This window comes from Pinus tabuliformis, chromosome 1_2 (assembly GCF_031772625.1).
Source record: "Pinus tabuliformis cultivar Carrire ecotype Pingquan chromosome 1_2, CPIR1, whole genome shotgun sequence".
Classification (NCBI taxonomy): Eukaryota; Viridiplantae; Streptophyta; class Pinopsida; order Pinales; family Pinaceae; genus Pinus; species Pinus tabuliformis.
Window position 1 is genome coordinate 19,483,565 of NC_142298.1, and position 23,433 is coordinate 19,506,997.

Below are 23,433 nucleotides of genomic sequence, written 5' to 3' on the forward strand. Positions count from 1 at the left end.
GAGCGATATCACGCTTCATGCCTGCCCAAAAGAAGAGTTTCTTGGTATCCGCATACATTTTCCCTACTCCAGGATGGGCACAATATACGGCTTTGTGAGCTTCCCTGAGGATGGTATCTCGAAGATCTTTATCATCAGGAATGTACATCCTTCCACGGAATCGCAAGATCCCATCGCTTTCTAATTCATAACCCTCGAACTTAGATTCTTTTGCCTTAATCCCCTCAAGACTTGCCCTCACTTTTAAATACCAGCTGTCTTTTATAAGACGATCCAGCACTCGTTGTCTTAAGTCCACTTTAATGGGTATGAGAGAAAATATCCGGGGTCTCCTGCTTAAGGCATCGGCTACCACATTTTCCTTTCCCTTAATATATGATATTCCGAAGTCATACTCACTTAGGAATTCACTCCATCGCCTTTGCCTGGCATTTAAGTCTCTTTGGGTGAACAAATATTGTAGACTTTGATGGTCGCTTTTAAGTGTAAACTTTCGTCCTACCAAATAGTGTCTCAAGATCTTTAAAGCTAGCATTACAGCGGCCAATTCTAAATCGTGAGTAGCATAAAGTTCTTCATGAGGTTTTAGCTTTCTGGAAGCATAAGCTATCACTCCCTTATCCTGCATCAATACTGCACCTAGCCCTTGCTTGGATGCATCAGTACATACTGTAAAGTCTTTGCCCATATCAGGGACCCTTAGGATTGGTGCGCTGGTGAGTAGTCTTTTGAGTTCAGAGAATGCATTATTACATTCCTCGGTCCACTCATACTTAACACCTTTACGCTGGAGGGTTGTGATTGGCTTCGCGATTTTGGAGAACCCCTCCACAAACCTCCGGTAATAACCTGCTAAGCCCATAAAGCTTCGTATCTCATGTGCATTTTTCGGTATTGGCCAGTCCATGATCGCTTTTACCTTCTCCGGATCTACTGAAATCCCTTCACCTGATATGATGTGACCCAAATAATGAATCTTTTCCTGAAAGAAGGAACACTTGGACAGTTTTCCATATAACTGACGTTCTCTAAGGCAGGACAATACTAACCGCAAATGCTCCTTATGCTCTTCTTCATTCTTGGAATAGATGAGAATATCATCTAAAAAGACTTGTACAAATTTATCAAGATACTGACGGAAAACACTGTTCATAAGATTCATGAATACGGCTGGCGCATTTGTTAACCCAAATGGTACCACAGTAAATTCATAGTGCCCAAAACGTGTCCGGAATGCTGTCTTAGAGATATCATTTTTAGAAATCCTTAGCTGATGATACCCTGATCGAAGATCAATTTTTGAAAAGACCGAAGCTCCTTTCATTTGATCGAAAAGATCATCGATTCGTGGCATAGGGTATTGATTCTTTACTGTAACTCGATTCAAGTCCCGATAGTCTATGCATAATCTTAAGGATCCATCTTTCTTCTTCACAAAAATTACAGGAGCGCCCCAAGGTGAGGTACTGGGCCGAATAAGCCCTATATCGAGTAGTTCCTTCAACTGGATTTGCAATTCCTGAAGTTCTGGGGCTGTCATTCTATAAGGCGTTTTAGAAATCGGCTGGGTACCGGGCTTTAACTCAATAGTGAGATCCAATTCTCTTACCGGGGGTAATCCAGGTAGTTCCTTTGGAAATACATCCGGGAACTCGGCTATCACCGGATATTGTTCTAAGGACGGTCCCTTTTCCTGGCTTACTTCGTGAATTGCATAAGCCTAACAACCCTTTCTTAAACAACGCTTCACCTGCATTGCCGAAATGTAGCGCAAGGAAATTTCTCTCTTGATTCCTTGAATTTGGATTACTTCCCCCTCATCATTTAAGCCCAAAATCCTTTTTCCATAACAATCTACCCACGCTTGGTGAGCTTCCGGCCAATCCATACCTATGATAAGATCATACGTCCCTAGGGCGGTGACGTAGACTTTTAGTTTAGTCGCACAGACCCCTAGGTCAATTTTGCATTGATCCACACTCAAGCCCACGGTTTGGAGTTCTCCTGAGGCCATTTCCACTTGGTGGAAATCATTTTGTCTACGAGCTGCCAGCCCACATTTGTTTAATGCATATGACGAAATGAAACTATCTGTGGCACCAGTATCAAATAAGATTTTGAGTTTTACACCATTGATAATACCTGAAGATTCCACTACAGTGGATTGATGGGCTGCTTGGTCGTGGTTGACTACTGCATGAATTCTATGATTACTTCGCTTGGCTGATATCGGCTCCCTCCCAGTGCTTTGCAATATGTTCGATGACGCTTCTGGGCAGTTACGCTGGAAATGCGGCCCCCCACATCCCCAACAATTGAGCTGCGCTGATCCTCTTGAATCGAGGTGTGAATTTCTAGAGAACGAGCCGCGTCCTCCCATGTTGGTTCCTCTCGCACCCCTTCCTCTACCGGTAGTCCCTTGCGATGCTCACGGTCTGGTGCTGGACGATTCCGCAGCTATAGTGTTTACGGCCATGGGAACTCTTGTCCCCATACTTGGGGTAAACCTGTTACCGTAAGGTGGCCTCGAGCTACCTCCTCTGAAAACGTTCCGGGGAGCCTTCCCTGGAAACCCAGATTGAAAAGGCCCTGCTGGCCCCATATCCTTTTTGATTCCAAGGTGCTCTTCTGCATAACGGCTACATTCGACTGCCTCGGCTACAGATGATGGTTTCCACATACTTACCAAGGCTCTGATGCGAGGGTTTAACCCAAATATGAAGCGTTCAGCTTGACGTTCATCAGAGTCTAAGTAGGGGATGTATTTTACCAGCTCCATAAACCTTATTTCGTACTCTTCCACCGTTTTACTTCCCTGAATTAGTGTATGAAAGGCTCTGGCTTGCTGCTGTTGAAAATATGGAGGTAAATACTTCGCGCGGAACCTTTCCTCAAACAGATCCCAAGGAACGTTGTCTGATGTAAGGTGTAGCTGCTTTTCCAGGTTTCCCCACCAAATCAGGGCACTTTCCTTTAGTTGAAACACGACAATTTTCGTTTTTGCTGAAGGCGAATATTCTCTTAACCTAAAGCACCGGTTCATCCCCTCCAACCATGCCTCAGCGCGTTCACCAGCTCGACCTCCCGAAAATTCTGGGAGTCTAATTTTCTGAAGCTCCCTAGAGATGTCTTCTCTCGATCCTCTGGGCTCCAAATTATGTGGTTCCGCTGAACTGGTGGCTACATGCTGAAATTCCTCTTTGTTTTTAGCCTTAGTTGATTCCTTTAATGTTTCCAACAAGGCCTCCAAAGAGTTCATTATCACAGCCAACTCTGGCGCTGGAGCGTTTGATGTTGACGGTTGCCTTGGTGGTGACGAGGGTGAGGGGGATGGCGATGGTGACGGTGGCGGCATTAATGGTGATGATGCTGCCTGGTCACGTCGTCGTCGCTCATACGTCTTTACCATCGTAATGGTCCCTGAACACAAATAAAATGTATATATATAAAAAAAAATGGAGGCGGATAACCAAATTTTAACACACCAAATTCTTTGCAACTTCACATTTAAAACGGGTATAGTTTTGCTATTTTTACCCGCTAGGCGGATCTTACTGGTACCGAGGTCAAGGAGGGTGGCCACGCGACCTCCTTGTCCTAATGCAGGGTTTTCTAAAAATGAAAAATGAATAATGCAGAAGTGTATGGTTATTAGTCCCTAAGGTAAGACATCCAAAGTTTATTTACCTAATGACATCCCCAAAACGAAAATGTTAGCTTTTCGTTTACAATGTATATCGGTAACATAACTGTCATACCTCAACCTGACTATAACATTTAAGGGGGTCATCCGCATCCATACCCTGAATAAATTACAAGGGTATGGATTAAATCTTTAGCTTGTATGATTACCAGCATTGACAACTTGGCAATAAATTGCAAGCAGTTTGCTATTGGATCTAACATGCTGGTGCCTCTACTGATTGGCGCATGGATTAGCTAATTGAATTTCCAAAAGTCAGAAGTAATCAACTCAGAAGTAGTTCTTCCTTCGGGTGATGGAAGTGTGCTAATTTATGGTTTCCTGCCATGACAAAAACCTAAGGGCAGAATGTCACACCCTTATACAGGTGAGCACTTATTTTAATGCCTGCACAGACCAACACTACAGCTGCTCTGGGCAGAGGAATTTGAGGCACTTTTATAGCACATTTACAATATATATTATTTCCCAACAGTTTGATATATATATATTAATATTAAGCGCCTAATGAGTGATATGAGCTGGCCATGGATTAAAACATGAACCACTATTATAACGTATAGTTTTTAGTGGCTACCATTATACATACTCAATTTAATTGCTGAACTTAATTTATTTAAGTATATGGCACTCTTAGCATTGCACAGTCACAATCTCGGCATGATTGTGACCTCACAGTTATACATTTTGGCATTCTAGACACAGTCAAGATCTTGGTGAAAATAGCAGTCATGATCTTGTTCTTTTATGAAGACAAGGTCCTGATCCCTATCTTGGTGTAGCTATCATAAAGACCACATTGTTATGATCTCAATAAAGGTACAGCAATGGTGACCTCAATGAAGGTACAACAGGGATGACTTTAGTGAAGGTGCAGCAATGGTGTAACTGTGATGGAAACTGACTTGTAAGAGGAGGCTTAGATTTTTTTAAAAGTTTAACTGTCTTTCATGAAAAGAACGAATAATCTAGGACATGCAGTTTAAGGAGTTAACAGCATTTCTCTCTGATGGAGAGCACAGGCAGTGAACCTTTAAACAGAGGACAGCTGCTTGCTTGCGGCATTGTTTCTTTTTTTTTTTTTTTTTTTTTGAGCAGAGGATATGATTTGTGGATAGTTTATTTCTCCTGGTTAGAGTTTTACAGCTATGGACTATGATTTTCCAATAATGAACAGAGTTTTGCATTTCTAACTCCTAACTTAGTAACTAAAATAATATTGCCTACTGAAATATTAAGTATAAATCATAATTATCATGACTGGGCATGTCTATATCACATGATCCATACATTGTACTTTATTTATGGCAGTGCTACCTGACTGCACATCATCACTGCACCTAAACACTATATCTATTTCCACAGTGCACACAGATCCTTCTGTAACACTGAATTAACTTCAACAAACCCTAAACCAGTAAAGTAAACCCAGCAGATTTATAACAGTACTCACGTAGATCACAAGAAAGACATACTCAACTTATTACCACAAATGGAGGATCATTGTGTATTGTGCTTTAGTTGTGCATATATAAAATATAATTGTTTTGAATAAACTTGATGTAATTTCCTTTGTTCTTATAAATATCAATATTCTTTATTTAAGAGATGCACACACACAATTTTATATTTTCTTTCAAGGCGCACCATGCCAAAGCACATTATAACAATACGACACCATATACCGAATAACTGTCCAACATCGACACAACATCAGATTATATGCTAGTTAACACGGTACACGACCTGTTTCATTTTAATTTAAAATAAACTTGTAATCCCAGAAAATTCGCGTTCAACATTTTTGCATCTGTGAGAATTCAGAGTTCTGGTCCCTAACTGCAGAGGACCCAGAAAAGTATTTGAGAATCCTGAAAAGTGTAGAAACCGGTATTGGGAAAAATCGATAGCTCTTGGACCTAAGTTAATTAACAATATGAAGAGATAAGATGTCCAGTTACTTCAACCAAGGCTGTGTACATTCCCTCAAGATAGATCAAAGCAATTTTGACACACGCGGAGAGCAAAAGAATAATTCAGATATGAGAGACGGTGTTCTGGAATAAAGAAATTGAGCGTATACGAATCTGTAATGCAAAAATTGATGGAGTGAATCGATGAATTTAAACAACGAAACTCTGATAAAATGAATCCCAAAAAAAAAACGTTGACGTTGATCGAAAACTGAATTAGGGATCCGCAGTCGATATGACGAAGTCCTAGAGGAAAGAGCCAAAGGTAAAACTTTGACTCGAAAGAATGAGAAATGAAATGTATTAAATCTGAATCAGGTTTTTCCGCGCGATATACTGTGGGTTCACCGAAAATACCCTGCCAAAGGAGTATTTCACCGAAGACTATCGGAACGGATCGGCAGCTTGTGTCGGGTTGTGATAACCACGCCCAAGTCCAGCAGCGTCCGTTGATAAAGCTTGGGTTTATTTGGTGATATAGATCTTCGATTCCGTGCCGGCAAAACCATTCAAGTTATTTTGCTGTCTATATATTTATAGAGTGAGAGGCGTATTGCTCGTGCATACTGTTGAAACAAGGATTTGAACTTCAAGATCTCTTTAGGCGACTATCTGGACAGTTCTCAAAACCCTTTTTTGTTTTAAATTTCGGATGGACTCCACAGCGCAGGTGGATTTGTTTTCGGATTCCGCAGATGGTTTTCACACCACAGGTGGCTTGTTGCCAATTTAGATACCCAAACTCTATTCTCGAAAGGTGTTTATCCCAATTCATCAAGTCTGAAGCAGAATGTGAAGATCAATACGATTATTCTCTGGGGCTTCTTCACAGTCTCAATCATTCATGGGAAATTCGGGTAACGGATTCATAGAAGGAGAGGAAGCGTGTACAGGAGCGTAGGGTTGGGAGGTCCGAAGGTTTGAACAGTGCTCCGATACCATGTGTAGTGGTCTAAATTCGTATTTACAGTAACCAGATAGACACGCATATGAAATTTGAAAACAGTAATACATAAAATTGAAATCTGCACCTACCTGAGCTGCTTGCCGACTTCCGATTCCGCTGCTGAACTGGTAATCCTTTGATTCAATTTCGAGATGGCCAATACCACCCGACCAGACAGAGCAACCTGGTTGCCCGATCCAGAGAAGCTCTCCACAGAGGCTCTCTGTCCCTCCGTGCCCAGAACTCAGATCACTCAAAGCTCTTCCACTGTAAAATCTCTTCTCCGGGTTTCCTGCTAATGAGTCTATACTTCTCTCGTTTTTCCGCCCCCCTGCTCCCGGCTCAGGCTTCTGCTATATATCCCCTCGCCTGGCGGTGGCCGCCCTCCCACTTGCAGCCACCGCCTCTCAGCATTCATGTCTCTCTGCGATATTTCTTTGTAATAAATCCTCAGTAGGTAGGGTAGTCTTTATGAGTTCAGATATTCTTTATACGATCCCTTATATCTGATATATATATAGTTTTATTGATATCTACGTTGACACGTTATTGCATAAGTTCATAACTTTAACTTATATATATATTCATGACATTTCTTTAATACATGGTATAACTTTAATGATATTTCTTATAACATTTCATTTAATATATTTTATAAACATTAAATGATTTTTCCTTATAACATTTTATCAAGTATATGTTATAAATATTTAATGATATATATATACTTATAACATTTCAAAATATGTTATAAACATTTAATGATATATATATATTTTTTAAATTATATTTGTAAAGTCTAACTATATATCATAAAATTTAATGTATATATATAGATATATTCATATATTATAAAGTTTAACGTTTTTATTAATGGGTCAATTAGATGGGTTGTTACATACATTCCCCCTTCTGAAAACTTCGTCCCGAAGTTAGAGCTTTAGGTTCAAGGTTTTAATAGGTATGCCCTTATCTATCCAGGTCCCCAAGCTATTCAAACTCATCCTTTCCTCCCTAATCTCTTCTGCTCCCATCCTATCCGTCCTCTACTAGAGTATGCCATGGCGTCGATTTACTGACCTCACCATTCATAACACGAAGGTAACAGCGTCGGCTATACCGACCTGATTCCCAGTAGGCATCCGACAGTCATCATCACACGTCTAGGGGAGCGTGACTCGCACAGTCCTCCCATGACTCCAGGATTCGGAGGATAAACGGTGGATAACACCTCCACCCCTCCAGTAGTATCAGGGCTACTCCCTTATCATAGTATCAGGGCTACAGATGATGGTTTCCACATACTTACCAAGGCTCTGATACCATGTGTAGTGGTCTAAATTCGTATTTACAGTAACCAGATAGACACGCATAAGAAATTTGAAAACAGTGATACATAAAATTGGAATCTGCACCTACCTGAGCTGCTTGCCGACTTCCGATTCCGCTGCTGAACTGGTAATCCTTTGATTCAATTTCGAGATGGCCAATACCACCCGACCAGACAGAGCAACCTGGTTGCCCGATCCAGAGAAGCTCTCCACAGAGGCTCTCTGTCCCTCCGTGCCCAGAACTCAGATCACTCAAAGCTCTTCCACTGTAAAATCTCTTCTCCGGGTTTCCTGCTAATGAGTCTATACTTCTCTCGTTTTTCCGCCCCCCTGCTCCCGGCTCAGGCTTCTGCTATATATCCCCTCGCCTGGCGGTGGCCGCCCTCCCACTTGCAGCCACCGCCTCTCAGCATTCATGTCTCTCTGCGATATTTCTTTGTAATAAATCCTCAGTAGGTAGGGTAGTCTTTATGAGTTCAGATATTCTTTATACGATCCCTTATATCTGATATATATATATAGTTTGATTGATATCTACGTTGACACGTTATTGCATAAGTTCATAACTTTAACTTATATATATATTCATGACATTTCTTTAATACATGGTATAACTTTAATGATATTTCTTATAACATTTCATTTAATATATTTTATAAACATTAAATGATTTTTACTTATAACATTTTATCAAGTATATGTTATAAATATTTAATGATATATATATACTTATAACATTTCAAAATATGTTATAAACATTTAATGATATATATATTTTTTTAAATTATATTTGTAAAGTCTAACTATATATCATAAAATATAATGTATATATATAGATATATTCATATATTATAAAGTTTAACGTTTTTATTAATGGGTCAATTAGATGGGTTGTTACACTTCTATTTGTGCAATCATTTTAGAAGTGGGAGTAAAAATATCTGAAAAATCATGTGATATCAGTGGTTTCTTCAGGGACGGAGGTGGAGAATGGGGTTGAGAATCCTCCCATCTACATTTACTCCAATACAAGATGGATGTGAGCTTCCAAGATATGCATTTTTTGTTAAGATAATCTGACAAATCACATTTGCTGGGATGCTATATGTTTACCATTAGATTGAGAAATTTCTCTTTTCGTATTGGTTTTGCTTCTTGGCAGTAGTCTAAGGGTTTAGTACTTTGCTGTAATGGGAAAAATTTGAAAAACAGAATATGTGGTCGATGTTAAAGTGATCTTGAATGAAAATGGTGTATTTGATAAGGTCAAACTGCTTTCTGTTCAAGTTACGTTTGTGATTGTTAAATAATAAAATATCTTCTAGTGAAGTTTTTCATTAGTTCTACTTGATCTTTACTTTCCTTGGACATATTCTAAGTACTTAAAATTCTGATATATATATATATATATATGCACTCGATTGAAAGAAAATAATTAGCACAATTGAATGTAGAAAGCCTTGAGTGTCATGCATTAATTCTTACGCTATTTTGTGTTACAATGCATGAAATGATTTTATGCGCACTAAAACATTTACCAATATAGGCCCAGGATGTTCATCAATTGGAGGGGGTGCTTTTATGGAGCTTGGTCCCTTTTATCCAAGAGGAGATGGCAGAGGACTTATCAGAAATTCCCATTCTTGGAACAAAGGTTTTATTACCTATTTCCTTGTTCAAAGTTTGAATTGAATACATATCAGCAACTAAATATAGAAATGTAATGAATCAATGTCATCTCTGGTACTTTTGTAATCCATGATTGCACATTTATCTTTATGAACCAAATATTATACTTGATTTCTGTTCAAGTGTTATTTGCTTGCATTATTCCTTTTACTTTACCATGAATATGCTGATTCTTTATTTTATTACGCAATGTTCAAACAACACTGATTTGGGACTGATGCTATGGTGATCTTTGGAATACAATCTTCTGCGAGGGCATTCATTCATTTTACTAAACATATATGTGACATGACACCATATATATAGTATCAAACCTCCTTTTTGTGGAATCTCCTGCTGGAGTTGGATGGTCATATTCAAATACTAGCTCAGACTACACATGTGATGACGCTTCAACAGGTAAGCAATTCTTTTTCTCTTCATTTTAACATATCTTTTCATGAGTTAAAGGAGATCAGTTTTGTTGAAATTACATATATCCTATTTGCAGTAAGAGATGGAAGTTAATATGGATGGTGACGAGATAGGGAATTTGTATCTAATGGATCACGGATTTGATTGACAATCATTAATATAACATTATTTTAGGTTGTTTGTCATGTATTATGTTCTTGTGAGAATGTTCAACTTTTCATTTTGCATCTGTTTTTGTTTAATACTTGGTGGATACAGCTGCGGATATGCAGGTATTTCTTTTCAAGTGGTTTGAAAAGTTCCCTGAATATAGATCGAGAGACTTTTTCCTGACTGGAGAAAGCTATGCAGGTTAGGCACATCCTTTAATTTTTGAAACGCCTCTGCAAATTTGGCGTCATGCAAATGTCTTGGTTACTGAAGATTTAACTCCTTTATAAAGTGATTCAAGTGTTCTCTGTTACTTAACTTGAATGCGGTATTATTAGTAGATACCTAATAAGGTTTAATTGTCAATCAGGGCATTATATACCACAATTGGCAGATCTTTTGCTTGATTACAATGAAAAGGCTAGAGTTTTTAAGTTCAACATCAAGGGAATTGCGGTAAGTGGAAATTTTAATCCAATGAGCTTCCTAATCATAAATTTCACCAATATTGTCTGATTCAAATTTTCATTTACATATCTGAGGTTTATTCCAATTGAGTTCACTTACAGATTGGAAACCCGCTCCTTAAGCTTGATGTGAACCAAGCAGCAGGCTGGAAATATTTGTGGTCACATGGACTAATTTCTGATGAGACCAATAAGGCCATCACAAATTATTGTAGCTTCAATGTTTCTGCTATGTATGATGTTACCAACAGTACAGATATTGAGTGTATCGTAGCAATGAATCAAGGAAGTGAAGAGGTTGGAGACTATGTCAATTCGTATGATGTGATAATTGATGTTTGTTATCCATCCCTTGTTGAGCAGGAGCTTCTGTTAAGAAAAACGGTAAAGTTTTTATTCCATTTGAATGGTCATATTACATTTCTTTTCATTCTATCTATGCTGTGTGCACACTGTAAACATGTGGGTTTTTAAGTCATTTTTATTAGAAGGTGCCCAAGTAATTAATGCCTATTTCCTTTGCATCAAAAATATGACTAGTGCTTTGTGGCATATGTTATGTAATAGGTAACCAAAATGAGCCTAGGGGTTGATGTTTGTATGTCTTCTGAGAGGCTATTTTATCTCAACTTGCCAGAGGTTCAAAATGCATTGCATGCAAACACAACTAAATTACCATATCCTTGGAGTATGTGCAGCAAGTGAGTTGATCACCACCCAGACTAGTCTGTTTTATTGTTGAATTTTGTAGATAGGATCTTGTAAGGACTTGATGCTTTATCCTTTTTGGTCATAAATATTGGGGAAATTCCAATATCAAACTTTCTTCTAGTAAGGGCATTAAATTCAAACTTAGCAATGATGTTTTCTTTCACAAATCAATTGCATTGACCATTTATCATAACTGGCATTTTATTATGGGTTTCACCATTTAACATTAGTAGCATTTTATTATGGGTTTCACCATTTAACATTAGTAGCATTTTATCATCTAATAAGAAAACATGGAATAACTCGCATTTTATTTATGGGTTTCACCATTTAACATTAGTAGCATTTTATCATCTAATAAGAAAACATGGAATAACTCGCATTTTATTTATGGGTTTCACCTTTTAACATTAGTAGCATTTCATCATGCCTAATAAGAAAACATGGAATGAAAAGATAACACAGTTGTGAGCTACAATGGAGGAACAATGTTGTAGAGTGTTATGTTATTCTTCCAACCATTGGAAGTACAACTAAGATGCCACCCTCAAGTTGAGAATATCGTGATAATAATGAGATATTCCTTTTAGAAAACTGAGGCTTGAATTTGGTCCAAATCCTTCTGTCTGGATAGGTTCATGCACAGCTTGGATTTAACTCTCAACAATGTAAAATGCAAATCTCCAGTGAGTTTGAGTTCCTAACTCAGCTATGAGTCCGACTCCTCGACCACAATTCCGATGTGATCCTCTACTAAGTATTTTTGTCGGTTACGAGTAAGATTCCTTGGTAGGGCTTGTTGACCACTCTGTGTCAGCTACCCTATACCAATACACATTTTTGCAAAGGATTCCATCATGTTTGAGCAGCGAGATATCCTAGATTCATCATCGTTAGTTTATTAGAATTGTAAACCCATTGTGCAAAATTTTAATGTAAATGATGCTAATAAGACCATATATGTATATAAGAACCTAGGTAAACCTATTATTTTGGCAACAAATTTCATCCTAGGAGGTTTTTTCGTCTCACTGATTCATCTGTGTTTCTAAACACGTATAATCGATAAAGTTTTTCCCTCCAGACTCACCCCAAAGTTAGGGTGAAATTTATTGTCAAGGTCTTAGGTGAGTCTTAGTGTTTTAGTCGAGCATTTTGTAAAGTGATTTGAGAATAATTTAAGCTAATTGGCTAAATTATTTTATTACAAATCACTTGGTCTACTAGATCATATTGAGTTGCAGAATTGGGTAATAAATTGTGGGTTTATAACGAACATGTTTCCTCTTTTGAGGGTTGAAATATAATTATCTTATGTAAAAAATATTTAGTGCATGGTCCCTCATACTTAGACACCATGGCCAAAATATTAGAGAGTGGAAAAAATGTTTAATCCCCTCAAGTGTCAATTAATTAAAATCTCTGGCAAAAAATAAATTAAAATCTTAAGCCGGAAATTTAATTAATTTGTGTCAAAATTAAAGTCCTAGAGAAATTAAATTCTTCAAGTGAAAAAATTCGTGGGTATTGTTGCACACATTTTGTCAAAGTTCCAAGGAAGCGGAAGTGCCAAACTTTTTCAACAAGATTGGATCATCTATTAGTAATTCATATGTCATTGTAAACCCATTGTGTAAGTTATGTAATGTAAATGGTGCTAGTAAGACCATAAATGTATGTAACAACCTAGGTAAGCCTATTATTTTGGCGAAAGTTTCATCTTAGGATGTTTTCGTCTCACTGATTCATTTGTGTTTTTAAACATGGATGGTCGGCAAAGTTTTTCCTTCCAGCCTCACTCCAAAGCTAGAGTGTAATTCTTCGTCAAAGTCTTAAGTGAGTCCTAGTGTTCTAGTTGCGTCTTATGTAAAAGTGATTTGAGAATAATTTAAGCTATTTGGCTAAATTATTTTATTACAAATCACTTGGTCTACTAGCTCATATTGTGTTGCAGAATTGGGTATGTAATTTGAGGGTCTAAGTCGAACAGGTATTCCCTCTTTGAGGTTTGAAATTGTAAATCTTATGTAAAAAATAATTTAATGCATGGTCCCTCATACTTAGACACTATAGTTAAAATATTAGAGGATGGAAAAAATAATTAATTCCTTCATGTGTCAATTAATTAAATTTTTTGGCAAATTAAATTAAAATCCTAAGGCAGAAATTTAATTAATTAGAGGCAAATTAAAATGTCTTAGGAAAATTAGATTTTCTAAATGAAAAATTCGTGGGTCTTAAAATAATTAATTTTCGGAGGTCCTCCACCAAGAGAATATTAGATATTTCAAGAAAGATTGGACCCTTGGGCCTTGGTGGTTAAGTCAAAGTCAAAATTTTGAGGAAATTAGCTCAAAATAATTAATTTTGAGCTAATTAAAATGGAATTAAATGATAAATTTGAAAATTCCTCAAAAATAAAAATTCAACGGCTAAGATTAAAAGATGATCAAATATTTTTTGACAAAGAAGATTATTTTGACAAGGATCAAGAAAACTAGCTATTATTTTTCACTTGGAGGATTTATTTATATATTAGAGAGTCATTTGAGTCTCTAGCCATCCAATTTCTGGCTAAGAAATTGCTGCTGAAGCATTTGTGTAAACTATTTTCCTGTTGTGAACTATTTTTTCTATCATAATAAAGACTTTGGGGTGCAACTCGAGGTGTCCATGTTCACTGATTTGTGGTCTGTACTCTGTAGTGACTACGAACTTTCTTATGTTGTGCTAATATATGATTATTTTGAGATAAATACATAGTCTTTGCAGGTACTTCAGTCCTTGGTCTCCAAGTTCACAAACTGTGAGCAAGGATCATTTTCCTTGGATCTTGAATATTTATGTGGTGGATTAGATCTTCGCTAAGGCTATAGTGCGCATGGGGTTTTTGAAGCGTTTTTAGCCATTTATCAAAAAAAATAGCCATAAACTTTTTATTTCTCAAAAGATTAAATTTTCAAAATCCTTGTTAATTTGTATATTTATAAAATAATTTGTAAATTATTTCTGCTTATTGGGGTTTTGAGAATTTTTGTATATATTTGGGGTTTGGGTGTTTTATTTTCATTTTTTGCAGGTTGAATGAAGAGACCAAGCTGAAGTAGAGCTAGATCTAAGCCCTTGAGGGTAAGATATAGTCTCTAGAAAATTTTGCAGGGTTACTCATTGAAGATTTTGCAACAAAATTCAGATTTAGAGGAGATTATTATTATTATTATTATTTTTTCTTTCTGGTTTTCTAAAGGGAGGGTTTCACTTTTTAGGCCTCTTGGGCCCAAATCCAGCCCTCAGAAGACCAACATCCTCATTCTCTTGTCCAATGTCAACCTAATAACCCCCTGTGTCAATCTTTCTGGCCTCTTGGAGGCAAGCCGTAGCCTCCAAGGGCCTTGGTCCTCCCTTCAAGCCCCCACGTTGGGGTTTTGAGGCCTTAAGTAGCCTAGCCATGGGATTAAGGAGTCTCGACCACCCTTTGAGACCCTAGATGGCTGTCTTAGGGTTAGCCATGGGATTTTTAGCCCTTAAACCCTAGCCGTTTGCCCCTTTTTGGCAAACCTCCAACCTTTTGAGGCTCTTCTTCTCCAGCGTTAGCCTTTTTCGGTCTCCTCTTGCCTCTTTGACCCTTGATCTGCTCTCCTAGCCTCCTCTTACCTCAACGCTAGTCCTTTCAAGCCTAGTGTTGCCCCTCCTTGGCCTAGTTTCCCCTAGTCCCATATCTGAAATTTTCAAGATTGATTCCTTGGTGGTTTTGCAGGATAATTTTTTTCAAAAACTTGTGTTTTCAGGTGCAAGATCATTGAAGAATTTCTGGGTTACTTGGGCAAGTTGATCTTCAAGGCCTTGGGCCTAGGGTTTGATCTCTAAACCCTCATTTTGCCTCTGTTTTATTACAATAGTAATAACAGTGATATAAGAGCCATAAAATCACATTTGAATTGATTAAAATCACTTAAAAGTGCAAATTTTGATTTTTCTTAAATTTTGGCCACTTAGGCATCTTAGATTTAGCCTAGATCTAAAAATTTGTTTGCTGGAATTTTCTGCGTAAATTACCAAATCAAGTCTTCAATTTTTTGAATCACACATTTAAAGAGCGCTCAAAATTTGATTTTTTTAATTTCGGTAAAATTTTCCTATTTTTGGGCATATTAGGCATTGATTTTAGTATCATTAGCTCGCTGATCTGTTGGTTTGTTTACTACTGGAATAATTTGTTTCAGATCTGATATATTACTGAATACATCATCATAAAGTGGGCTAAATACATAAATTTGCATTTGCTAGCCATTGGAAAATTTTATGCTTTTTATGTTGGGTAAATGCTATGATATAAAGTGACTTTCTTGCTGCTGTCATAAGTCTAATACATTGTTGAAATTTTTTGAAGTATTACTGCTGATTTGATCTAACACTTGCTTGTCTCATTCTAAGTTTACAATTTTTTTTTTTTGAATTTTGCACTAAAAACACTCCTACACTTGAGCTCTAAATCTCTAATCTTGTGATTGGTATAAGTTGCTTTAACACTTGAGATCTAATCAACATCATTGTGTTTGACATCTAATTGAGGCATTGCTAAGAAATCATTGGATCATTGCGCTAAGTTAGAGATCATAATCTTAAGAGACTTTAATATCTTGGTTGTTTATCTTAAGCATTTGGCATCTTAAGTGTCATTGCTTATCATTCTAAGTAAGTATCTCAACATTGGTCATTTGGAATTTTCTAAGCATCTTTTGGAATATTGTTGAATATCGGCACTTATATCTTTAAGCATCTATCTTGTCTTAAGATTGTTATCTAATCATTATCAAGTACTTTGGCTATAAGATAATTGACACTAAGTACTTAAATAACATAAACAATCTTAACTCAAGAAGACTTCACTCAATCTATCTTGCGTAAACATCTTAGGACTTAGTTTGCATTCAATAATTTACCTCCAAGCATAAGCTTGGTTTATAGACTCCTAAGGTAACCCTTTTCCAATTAGCTTGAGGGATTCAATTCTTCTTAATGGTTAAGACAGTGACTGTGCAGTTGTCAGAGCCATAGTCTCTGTAGCGCCGGAGGCACTAGGTGGGTGGAACACAGGGGGAGGTATCGTTAATCAGGCCACTGTTTGCTTTCCATTGGTTTCCATTTCACAACCTACTCTGAAGACTGTTTCTCAAAACAATTAAGGGAAAGGTTCTACTTAGACTAGGCATATAATTAAAAATAACCAAGATCTTGCATCACACATAGATCATAGGATTTGCATATCATATAGGATAGTTTGTCATATTAATCAGCTGGTGTTCATCCAGTTACTTGGTTTTGATCTAAAATAAGTAAGAATTCTGACTCCATAAGGCACTGGTCTCATTTTAAAATCTAATCTAATCATTAATCTTGCCAAATTTAACCAAGTAGCTAGGCCACTCATCCGTGTCTCCCAAACAAGTTGGTTTCCAATTTGTTTTCCTTCCCTTCATTTCCTTAGGGACTACCCCACATATCCTGATGTTGGGAGATAGCTAGAACGGAGTGGTTAGGGATCAAAGTGACAGCCCCCATCCTGAGCAGTTGTCGCTATACTTGTACAATCTAGGCGACAACATGTATCAAAGAAATTAATTTTTGGAGGTCCCCCACCAAGGGAATATTGAAAATTTTCAAGAAAAATTGGACTCTTGGGCCTTGGTGGTTAAGTCAAAGTCAATTTTTTGAGGAAATTAGCTCAAAATAATTAATTTTGAGCTAATAAAAAATGGTTAAATGAGAAATTTGAAAATTCCTCAAAAATAAAGAATTTCGATGGTGGAGATTAAAGGATGATCAAACATTTATCAACGGTTGAGATTTTTTTGATGGGGATCAAGCCAACTAGCCGTTATTTTACACTTGGAGGATTTATCTATAAATTAAAAGCCATTTGCTTCTCAAAAAACAACAAATTTTGTAAAGAAGTTCTGAGTCAAGCTCTGCTGCTATAATTTTTTTGTTGGAAATAATAAAGAAGACTTTGGGGTTTATTCATGGTGGCTCCTCTTCTGCTTCTTGTGGTAATTTATTTTTAGATCGTGTTCTTAATGTTCTATTGAATAATATTTTATAAGTTATTTTTTCTTTAGCCATTGATTGGATTAGCTATTTGCACATGTATCTTGCATTAGCTACTGGGTTTAGAGAAAGCATTCTAACTTGATAGATCTAGTAGGTATCTCTAGATCTTGAGGGTTATAGTGTCTATCTAGCCCCTATTGATCTAATAACTTGATCTTAAGTGTGTAGAGATTTTAAGGATTCAGATCTTGGGTGTGAGGGGAAGTCTTTGGTTGGACTAGCCAACTCCCAAGACAAGAAAGCTTAAGAGCCCACTTTGTTAAATTTCAAGACTTATCTAACGATTGATTTTACAGAGATTTTGACCATTTCTCACACATTTAAATTATTTCACTCATCTATTTTTATCTATTGTGCATTTAATGAATAGATCTGCTTATAAGAGCCATAAATCATTGTATATATTGTATAATAGAAATTTTGTAAATAATTTAAATTTCTAACCCTTGTATAGATCTGACTTCTTTTGTACATATCTTGTATAAATCTAACATGGGTTGTCTAGATCGAGGATTTAGTTGCTAGGATCTTGTACATAAAGTTCCTTTGCAGGTGAAAACCCCACAGATCTGAGGAAAGGACAAGCGATTTTGAAAATTGGAAGTTTCTCACTCATTCAACTAGGGTTTTGAGGGTTTTTTACAATATTTTGCTATGTTATTGGATCTGTTCACCCTGGGAAATGGATTTGCGAATCCCCGAATCAAAAACGGATTTGGATCTGGATTCACTTGGATACGCTAGAAAACAGTTTTTTAATGAGTAAAAATATCTTGGTAATAACTTGACCTGGCAGTTTGCTAGTAGTCGACAATGCATTGCACTCTAACCCGGATAGCTGCTCGCTGGAAGCTCAGACAGTACGTGCACGTGCAGCGAATAAGACGACCAAGATGATGCGACTGGTATTAATATCATTGGTTTTGGGATCTACAGACTTGGTAATATGATGCCGGGACTTGGTAGTATGACGCCGATACTGGGATTTTATTTATCAGCGAGGCATATGCAGTTTCACACATTTGAACTCATATAGTTACATATAGTTATAATATTAATTTAATTATAAATATGTTATATTTTATTTACATTAATTTAATTATAACTTTATGATGATGATGATGATGATGATAATGATGATGATGATGGTTAACGTCCATTGAGACCAAATTGGTCTATTGGACCTATAATTTTCTTAGTTTTTAATTATTTGGCTCCTTGTCTTTCTTGGCGAGATTGGTGCTGTAACTTTCTTTTTTTTTTCCTCTACGGTCTTCCAACTTCCTTTATCTTGCATCTCCTTCATTTCTTCTGGTTCTTGGGACATTGGTGTCTTAGCTTCGCGATCCATTGTGTTCGTCCTTTTGAAGGTAGTCGGAGAAGAAGTTTGGTCTAGGAGATCTGCTTTGCTGTTAAATGAAGATTTATTTTGTGCGGTATTCAAATCCTCATCACTGTTGATGCTTGAGGGGTTGTCGAGTTCACTTTTTTATTGTTGGGTGGGGCTTTCTCCCTGCTTGTTTTGAGAGTTGTTTCTTTCTTGCCCGATTTCTTGTGATTCAGAGTTTTCTCTAGAGTATTCTTCTTTGATGACAGTGTAGTGTTCTTTTTGTGCTCCTTCCCACCATGTAGATCTGTGGTGGTTTTTTCTAGCAGAATTTTTCTCGGAGGCTTTTGGGCAATTTTTGGCTAGATGGCCTGTCTCAAAGCAAGATTGACATCTGAAGAGGACACTTTCATAATCGAGTTTCTGGTTCCACACATAGTCTTTACTTGTTAGGTTTATTTCAGCTGGGAATCCAGCGCTGAAGTCCATTTCCACACAGATGCGTGCATAGGTGGTTCTGGCATATTCCTCTGTTTCTGGGCACCTGCAGTAAAATTCCCCAATTGCATTTCCAATGGCTTTTAGCGAGGAGAGGTTCCAGAGATGCAAGGGTAGACTTGGCAATCTCACCCAAACTGGTGCTGAGGTTATGACTGCTGTTGACGGATCGAATGATGGATTCCATGGCTTCATGAATAGGCCTGATTTTTCCCAAAACCAAGGGCCGGAATCTAGAATACATTGTCTGCTTTCAGGATTTTCAAAATCTACTATAAAGAAACCCCTAGCACAAGGGTAGATATTAATTTCATCAGAAATGACAGGCTTCCATACCTCCAAGATCCAATTGTGGAGAGCTGTCAGTCGCGGCCAAAAACCATTGAACCGACAGATTAGGGCACTTTCAGAAAACTTCAAAGCCTCATCGAGTGAGGCCTGGACCACCTGGACAGTGGGAGCTGGGGCTTCACTGACGATATGGGCAGGAGCTTGCCCTCTAGAAGCGGACGGAAATGAGCCAGCAGCTATTTTCGCGAAGCTGGGAGCCATATTTTCCTTGCCCGTAGAACTCAGCCACAGAGAAAAAAAGCAGAAGATAAGATTAGATCTAGATCTAGCCGCAGAAGATTAGATCTAGAACCTAGCCGCAAAGAAAATTAGATCTAGATCTAGATCTAGCCGCACAAGATTAGATCTAAAACCCAGCGGCAGAATCTCAGTAAGCTTTTTAATCTGCAAGAAACCCTTAGCATATTTTGATTGCATGGCCCATAAACAGATCTATGGATCTCAACCAGCGCTTGTTTCCAGTCCTGCTGAAGAGGTTACCGTGGCAGAGAAAATAGTCGATCAAAACCCAGCCGCGGCAGATCAGCCGTAGAAGAACCGCAGATCAGCGGCATAAATGTTATAAAAGAACTCGTAAAGTCACATGGTGTATATATTTTAGATATGTTATAATATTATAATTTAATTATAAATATGCCATATTTTATTTATATTAATTTAATTATACTTTTATAGCTATGCTATATTTTATTTAAATTAATTTAATTAAAACTTTCTAAATATGTTATACTTTATTTATATTAGTTTAGAAATGTTATAATTTTATAAAGTAATTTTTTGTGTGTATATATATTATAAATTAATTATTCAAAATAAAACTTTTAAAATATGTTATACTTTATTTATATTAGTTTAGAAATGTTTTAATTTTATAAAGCAATTTTTTGTGTATATATATATTATAAATTAATTATTCAAAATATAAAAAAAATGTTATCTTATTGTACATATATATTATAAATTAAAATTATTTAAAATATATCAAATTTGTTATGTACAAGTTTTAAAATTTGTACATTATATTTTATATTAAACTTTTATATATTATAAGCTTATTATTTAATTCACATAATTTATTATGTGTATTAAATTATTATTATTTATCATTTAAATAGTTTTGTAATATATCATAGTTAATAGTATAATGTTTATAAAATAATTAATGCAACTTTAATTATGAAGTATTGTATATTTTTTTACGAAATTCATCAACACAATATAGCTTGAGTGGGCTTGATGGTTAAGAGCATGTGTTTCCTCCTATGAGGTCACAGGTTCAAAACTAGAGGGGTAGAGTATATATGCCTTCGTAAACTTAGCAGTTAAATCATGTGGTGGTGACTTTAAAATTGGATAATAATAATAATAATAATATAAACTCTATTGCTGTTGATCGGTAGTGATCACAATAAATTTGGACATTAATATCAAAATTTTTATTATAAAAATATATTTATATTAATTGTACTTGCTGTTTCCTTGCCGAAAATTGAGCGGATCCAGATCTGTATCCGAATCCATATCCATATCTGTATCCGTATCCGTATCCGAATCTTGGTAACTTAGGTATTTTGACCGGGGTTTCACCAAGGAAAGGGACCGCAAGGGGTTTTGGCATGCATATGTCTTCCTTGAGCCCAGATCTACCATACCCACATGCCAGAATCTGAACGCTCAGCCAAGGAAGAGAAACGCTGGCCTGAAGAGAGGTCTCATGCAGTCTTGGAGATAACATTTTATGATTGCAGGTGGGCACGCCTGTTGGAGTGATTTCACTGGTGTCTACAGGTGGGATCGTCAAAGGAAGGCCTTGGGCCAAGTGGTTTGAGTTCTGACCCTCCTCTTCTCATTACTTTTCCTCATTTGCAGTATGAAAACATTTGTTTGCAGTGGTATTAAGCTCATGACATTGGCCTAAAAGACAAATTCTGCATTCATCTAATTTCATTTACATTCTCTAATTTTTGTTTGGCATCTTCATAATCTGCATTTTGAGGTTTGATATACTGCTTCTGAGGTCTGAAAATCTTTGATCTGAAATGCCTTCTTCTAAAGTTTGGTCATAAGCAAATAATGGCATAAAAAGGCTTTTGACAGTCCATACTTTCCATTTGATTTGCTGGTAATTAAGATATCAATTTCATGATCTGATATAGATATAATAAATCTCTAAATAAAAGTCAGCAGTAACTGAGGGCTGTTTAAAATTCACCTTTAATTGTTAAAGATACATCTCTAAAATTACTATATAGCAGTGGCTTAAAACTAATCTTCAGTTTTGTAAAATCGGAAGTTTGTTTGCAAATTGGGTAATCATTTGTTTGGTTCACTTCATACATTTTGGATGACTGTTACGTCGTTTGGAGAAGTATTTCAAGGTCTGATATAACATAACAGTGGCATGTCAAAGGACTCTAAACTCATTAAGCATTTCTCTCTTTTGCCTTGCATCACTAATTGAATTTTTGTATTTAACAAAGCGGATTAGAAGGGCTGCATTCTAATTCCCTTACTGGCTGCTTCATTGGCTTACATCATCTCCATGCATTCACTTGCAGTCATAGGCATTTCTCTCTGTTTGGAGTTGCATTCTGAGTGCTCTCATTAAATCAAGATAAATTGATAAGTTTGGGACTGTTGTGGCATGTTTGGCATAGAATTAACTCACTGCTGTCATAAGAATTTATTCCTTGCTTCTTTGATGTCATAACTTGCATAAAGGCTCTTTGCATTGGTTAATGTTCCATTAAGTTGTTTTATGATTTCGTAAGAAGGATACTAACACTTTGTTTCTTGTGAGTTTCCTAATCTGAAGATTGCACTAAGTAATTCACTTGACATCAATCTCAAGAATATCTTGTTGAATGGTTTCCATTGGATATGAGCATGTTGGCATCTTTTGTTCTTTCACCTCTACAATTGAATTGGTGTTTCATTGGCATTGTGGTAACTTGTTATTGCTGGTTGGTTTGAGGAACACTAAGCATTAAGCTATCAATCTCTTGAACAATCTTGTTAATTGGCATCTCTTGTTGGAAACCTAAATTGTTCTAATTGGCATTGGGAAGTCTTAACTTAAGAATTGCTGATTGATAACATTAATAATCTCATAATTGACATTGGTATCTTACGTTGCCTCTAAGAGATCATTGGCTTTATTGTCCTAAGTGAATAAGTTTCCTTATTGCCATTATTGTCATTAATTGGATATCTGTTGAGGATGGTAATCTTCCCTTTGAACATATTGGTAAGTTACTCTTAAGAGCATATATCTTGTAGTCATCTAATAAGAGATCAATTACATCTTGGTTACCTTTTGCATCTTGTTAACTTGGCACATTCTCTTATGGTTAAGATCGTCTCTTGATATCATTGGCAAGTACTTGTTTCCTTAACTCAAGATTTAATCATAGCCTAAGTACTTGATCATTAAGAAAATCTCAACCTAAGATTCACTCAACATCTGTGCATTGCATCCTAAGTTTAGTTGCATTTAAAAACTTACCTCCAAGCATAAGCATGGTTGATAGATTTCTAGGGCAACCCTTCTCATCTAGCTTGAGGGACTTAGCAACTCTTCAGTGGTTAACACGGTGACCTTGCAGTCATCAGAGCCACAATCTCTGTAGCGTCGGAGGCATCGTGTGATAGGAGCCTAACAAAAGGTATCATTAATCAAGCCCTTGCTTGCTTCCTGTTGGCCTCCTTCCCACAACCTACCTTGGAGCCTAGCTTCAAAACAGTTAAGGGAAGGTCATACTT

General features: G+C 36.7%; 1 protein-coding gene across 2 annotated transcripts in view; it reads left to right on the forward strand.

Annotated features, from left to right (window-relative positions):
• LOC149204111 (serine carboxypeptidase-like 44) overlaps positions 1-23,433 on the forward strand; it is a 102,415-nt gene that overhangs the window by 43,073 nt on the left and 35,909 nt on the right. Inside the window, exons 1-7 of one of the 2 annotated variants that reach the window (XM_089394645.1) lie at positions 8,896-8,992; positions 9,500-9,607; positions 9,949-10,041; positions 10,315-10,407; positions 10,577-10,662; positions 10,776-11,057; positions 11,241-11,374. In XM_089394645.1, the coding sequence (XP_089250771.1) occupies positions 8,944-8,992; positions 9,500-9,607; positions 9,949-10,041; positions 10,315-10,407; positions 10,577-10,662; positions 10,776-11,057; positions 11,241-11,374 (845 nt within the window). In that variant the 5' untranslated portion in view covers positions 8,896-8,943. Of the gene's footprint in view, positions 1-8,895; positions 8,993-9,499; positions 9,608-9,948; positions 10,042-10,314; positions 10,408-10,576; positions 10,663-10,775; positions 11,058-11,240; positions 11,375-23,433 lie in introns of those variants that run through there. The other variant, XM_089394644.1, reaches the window with a different exon arrangement.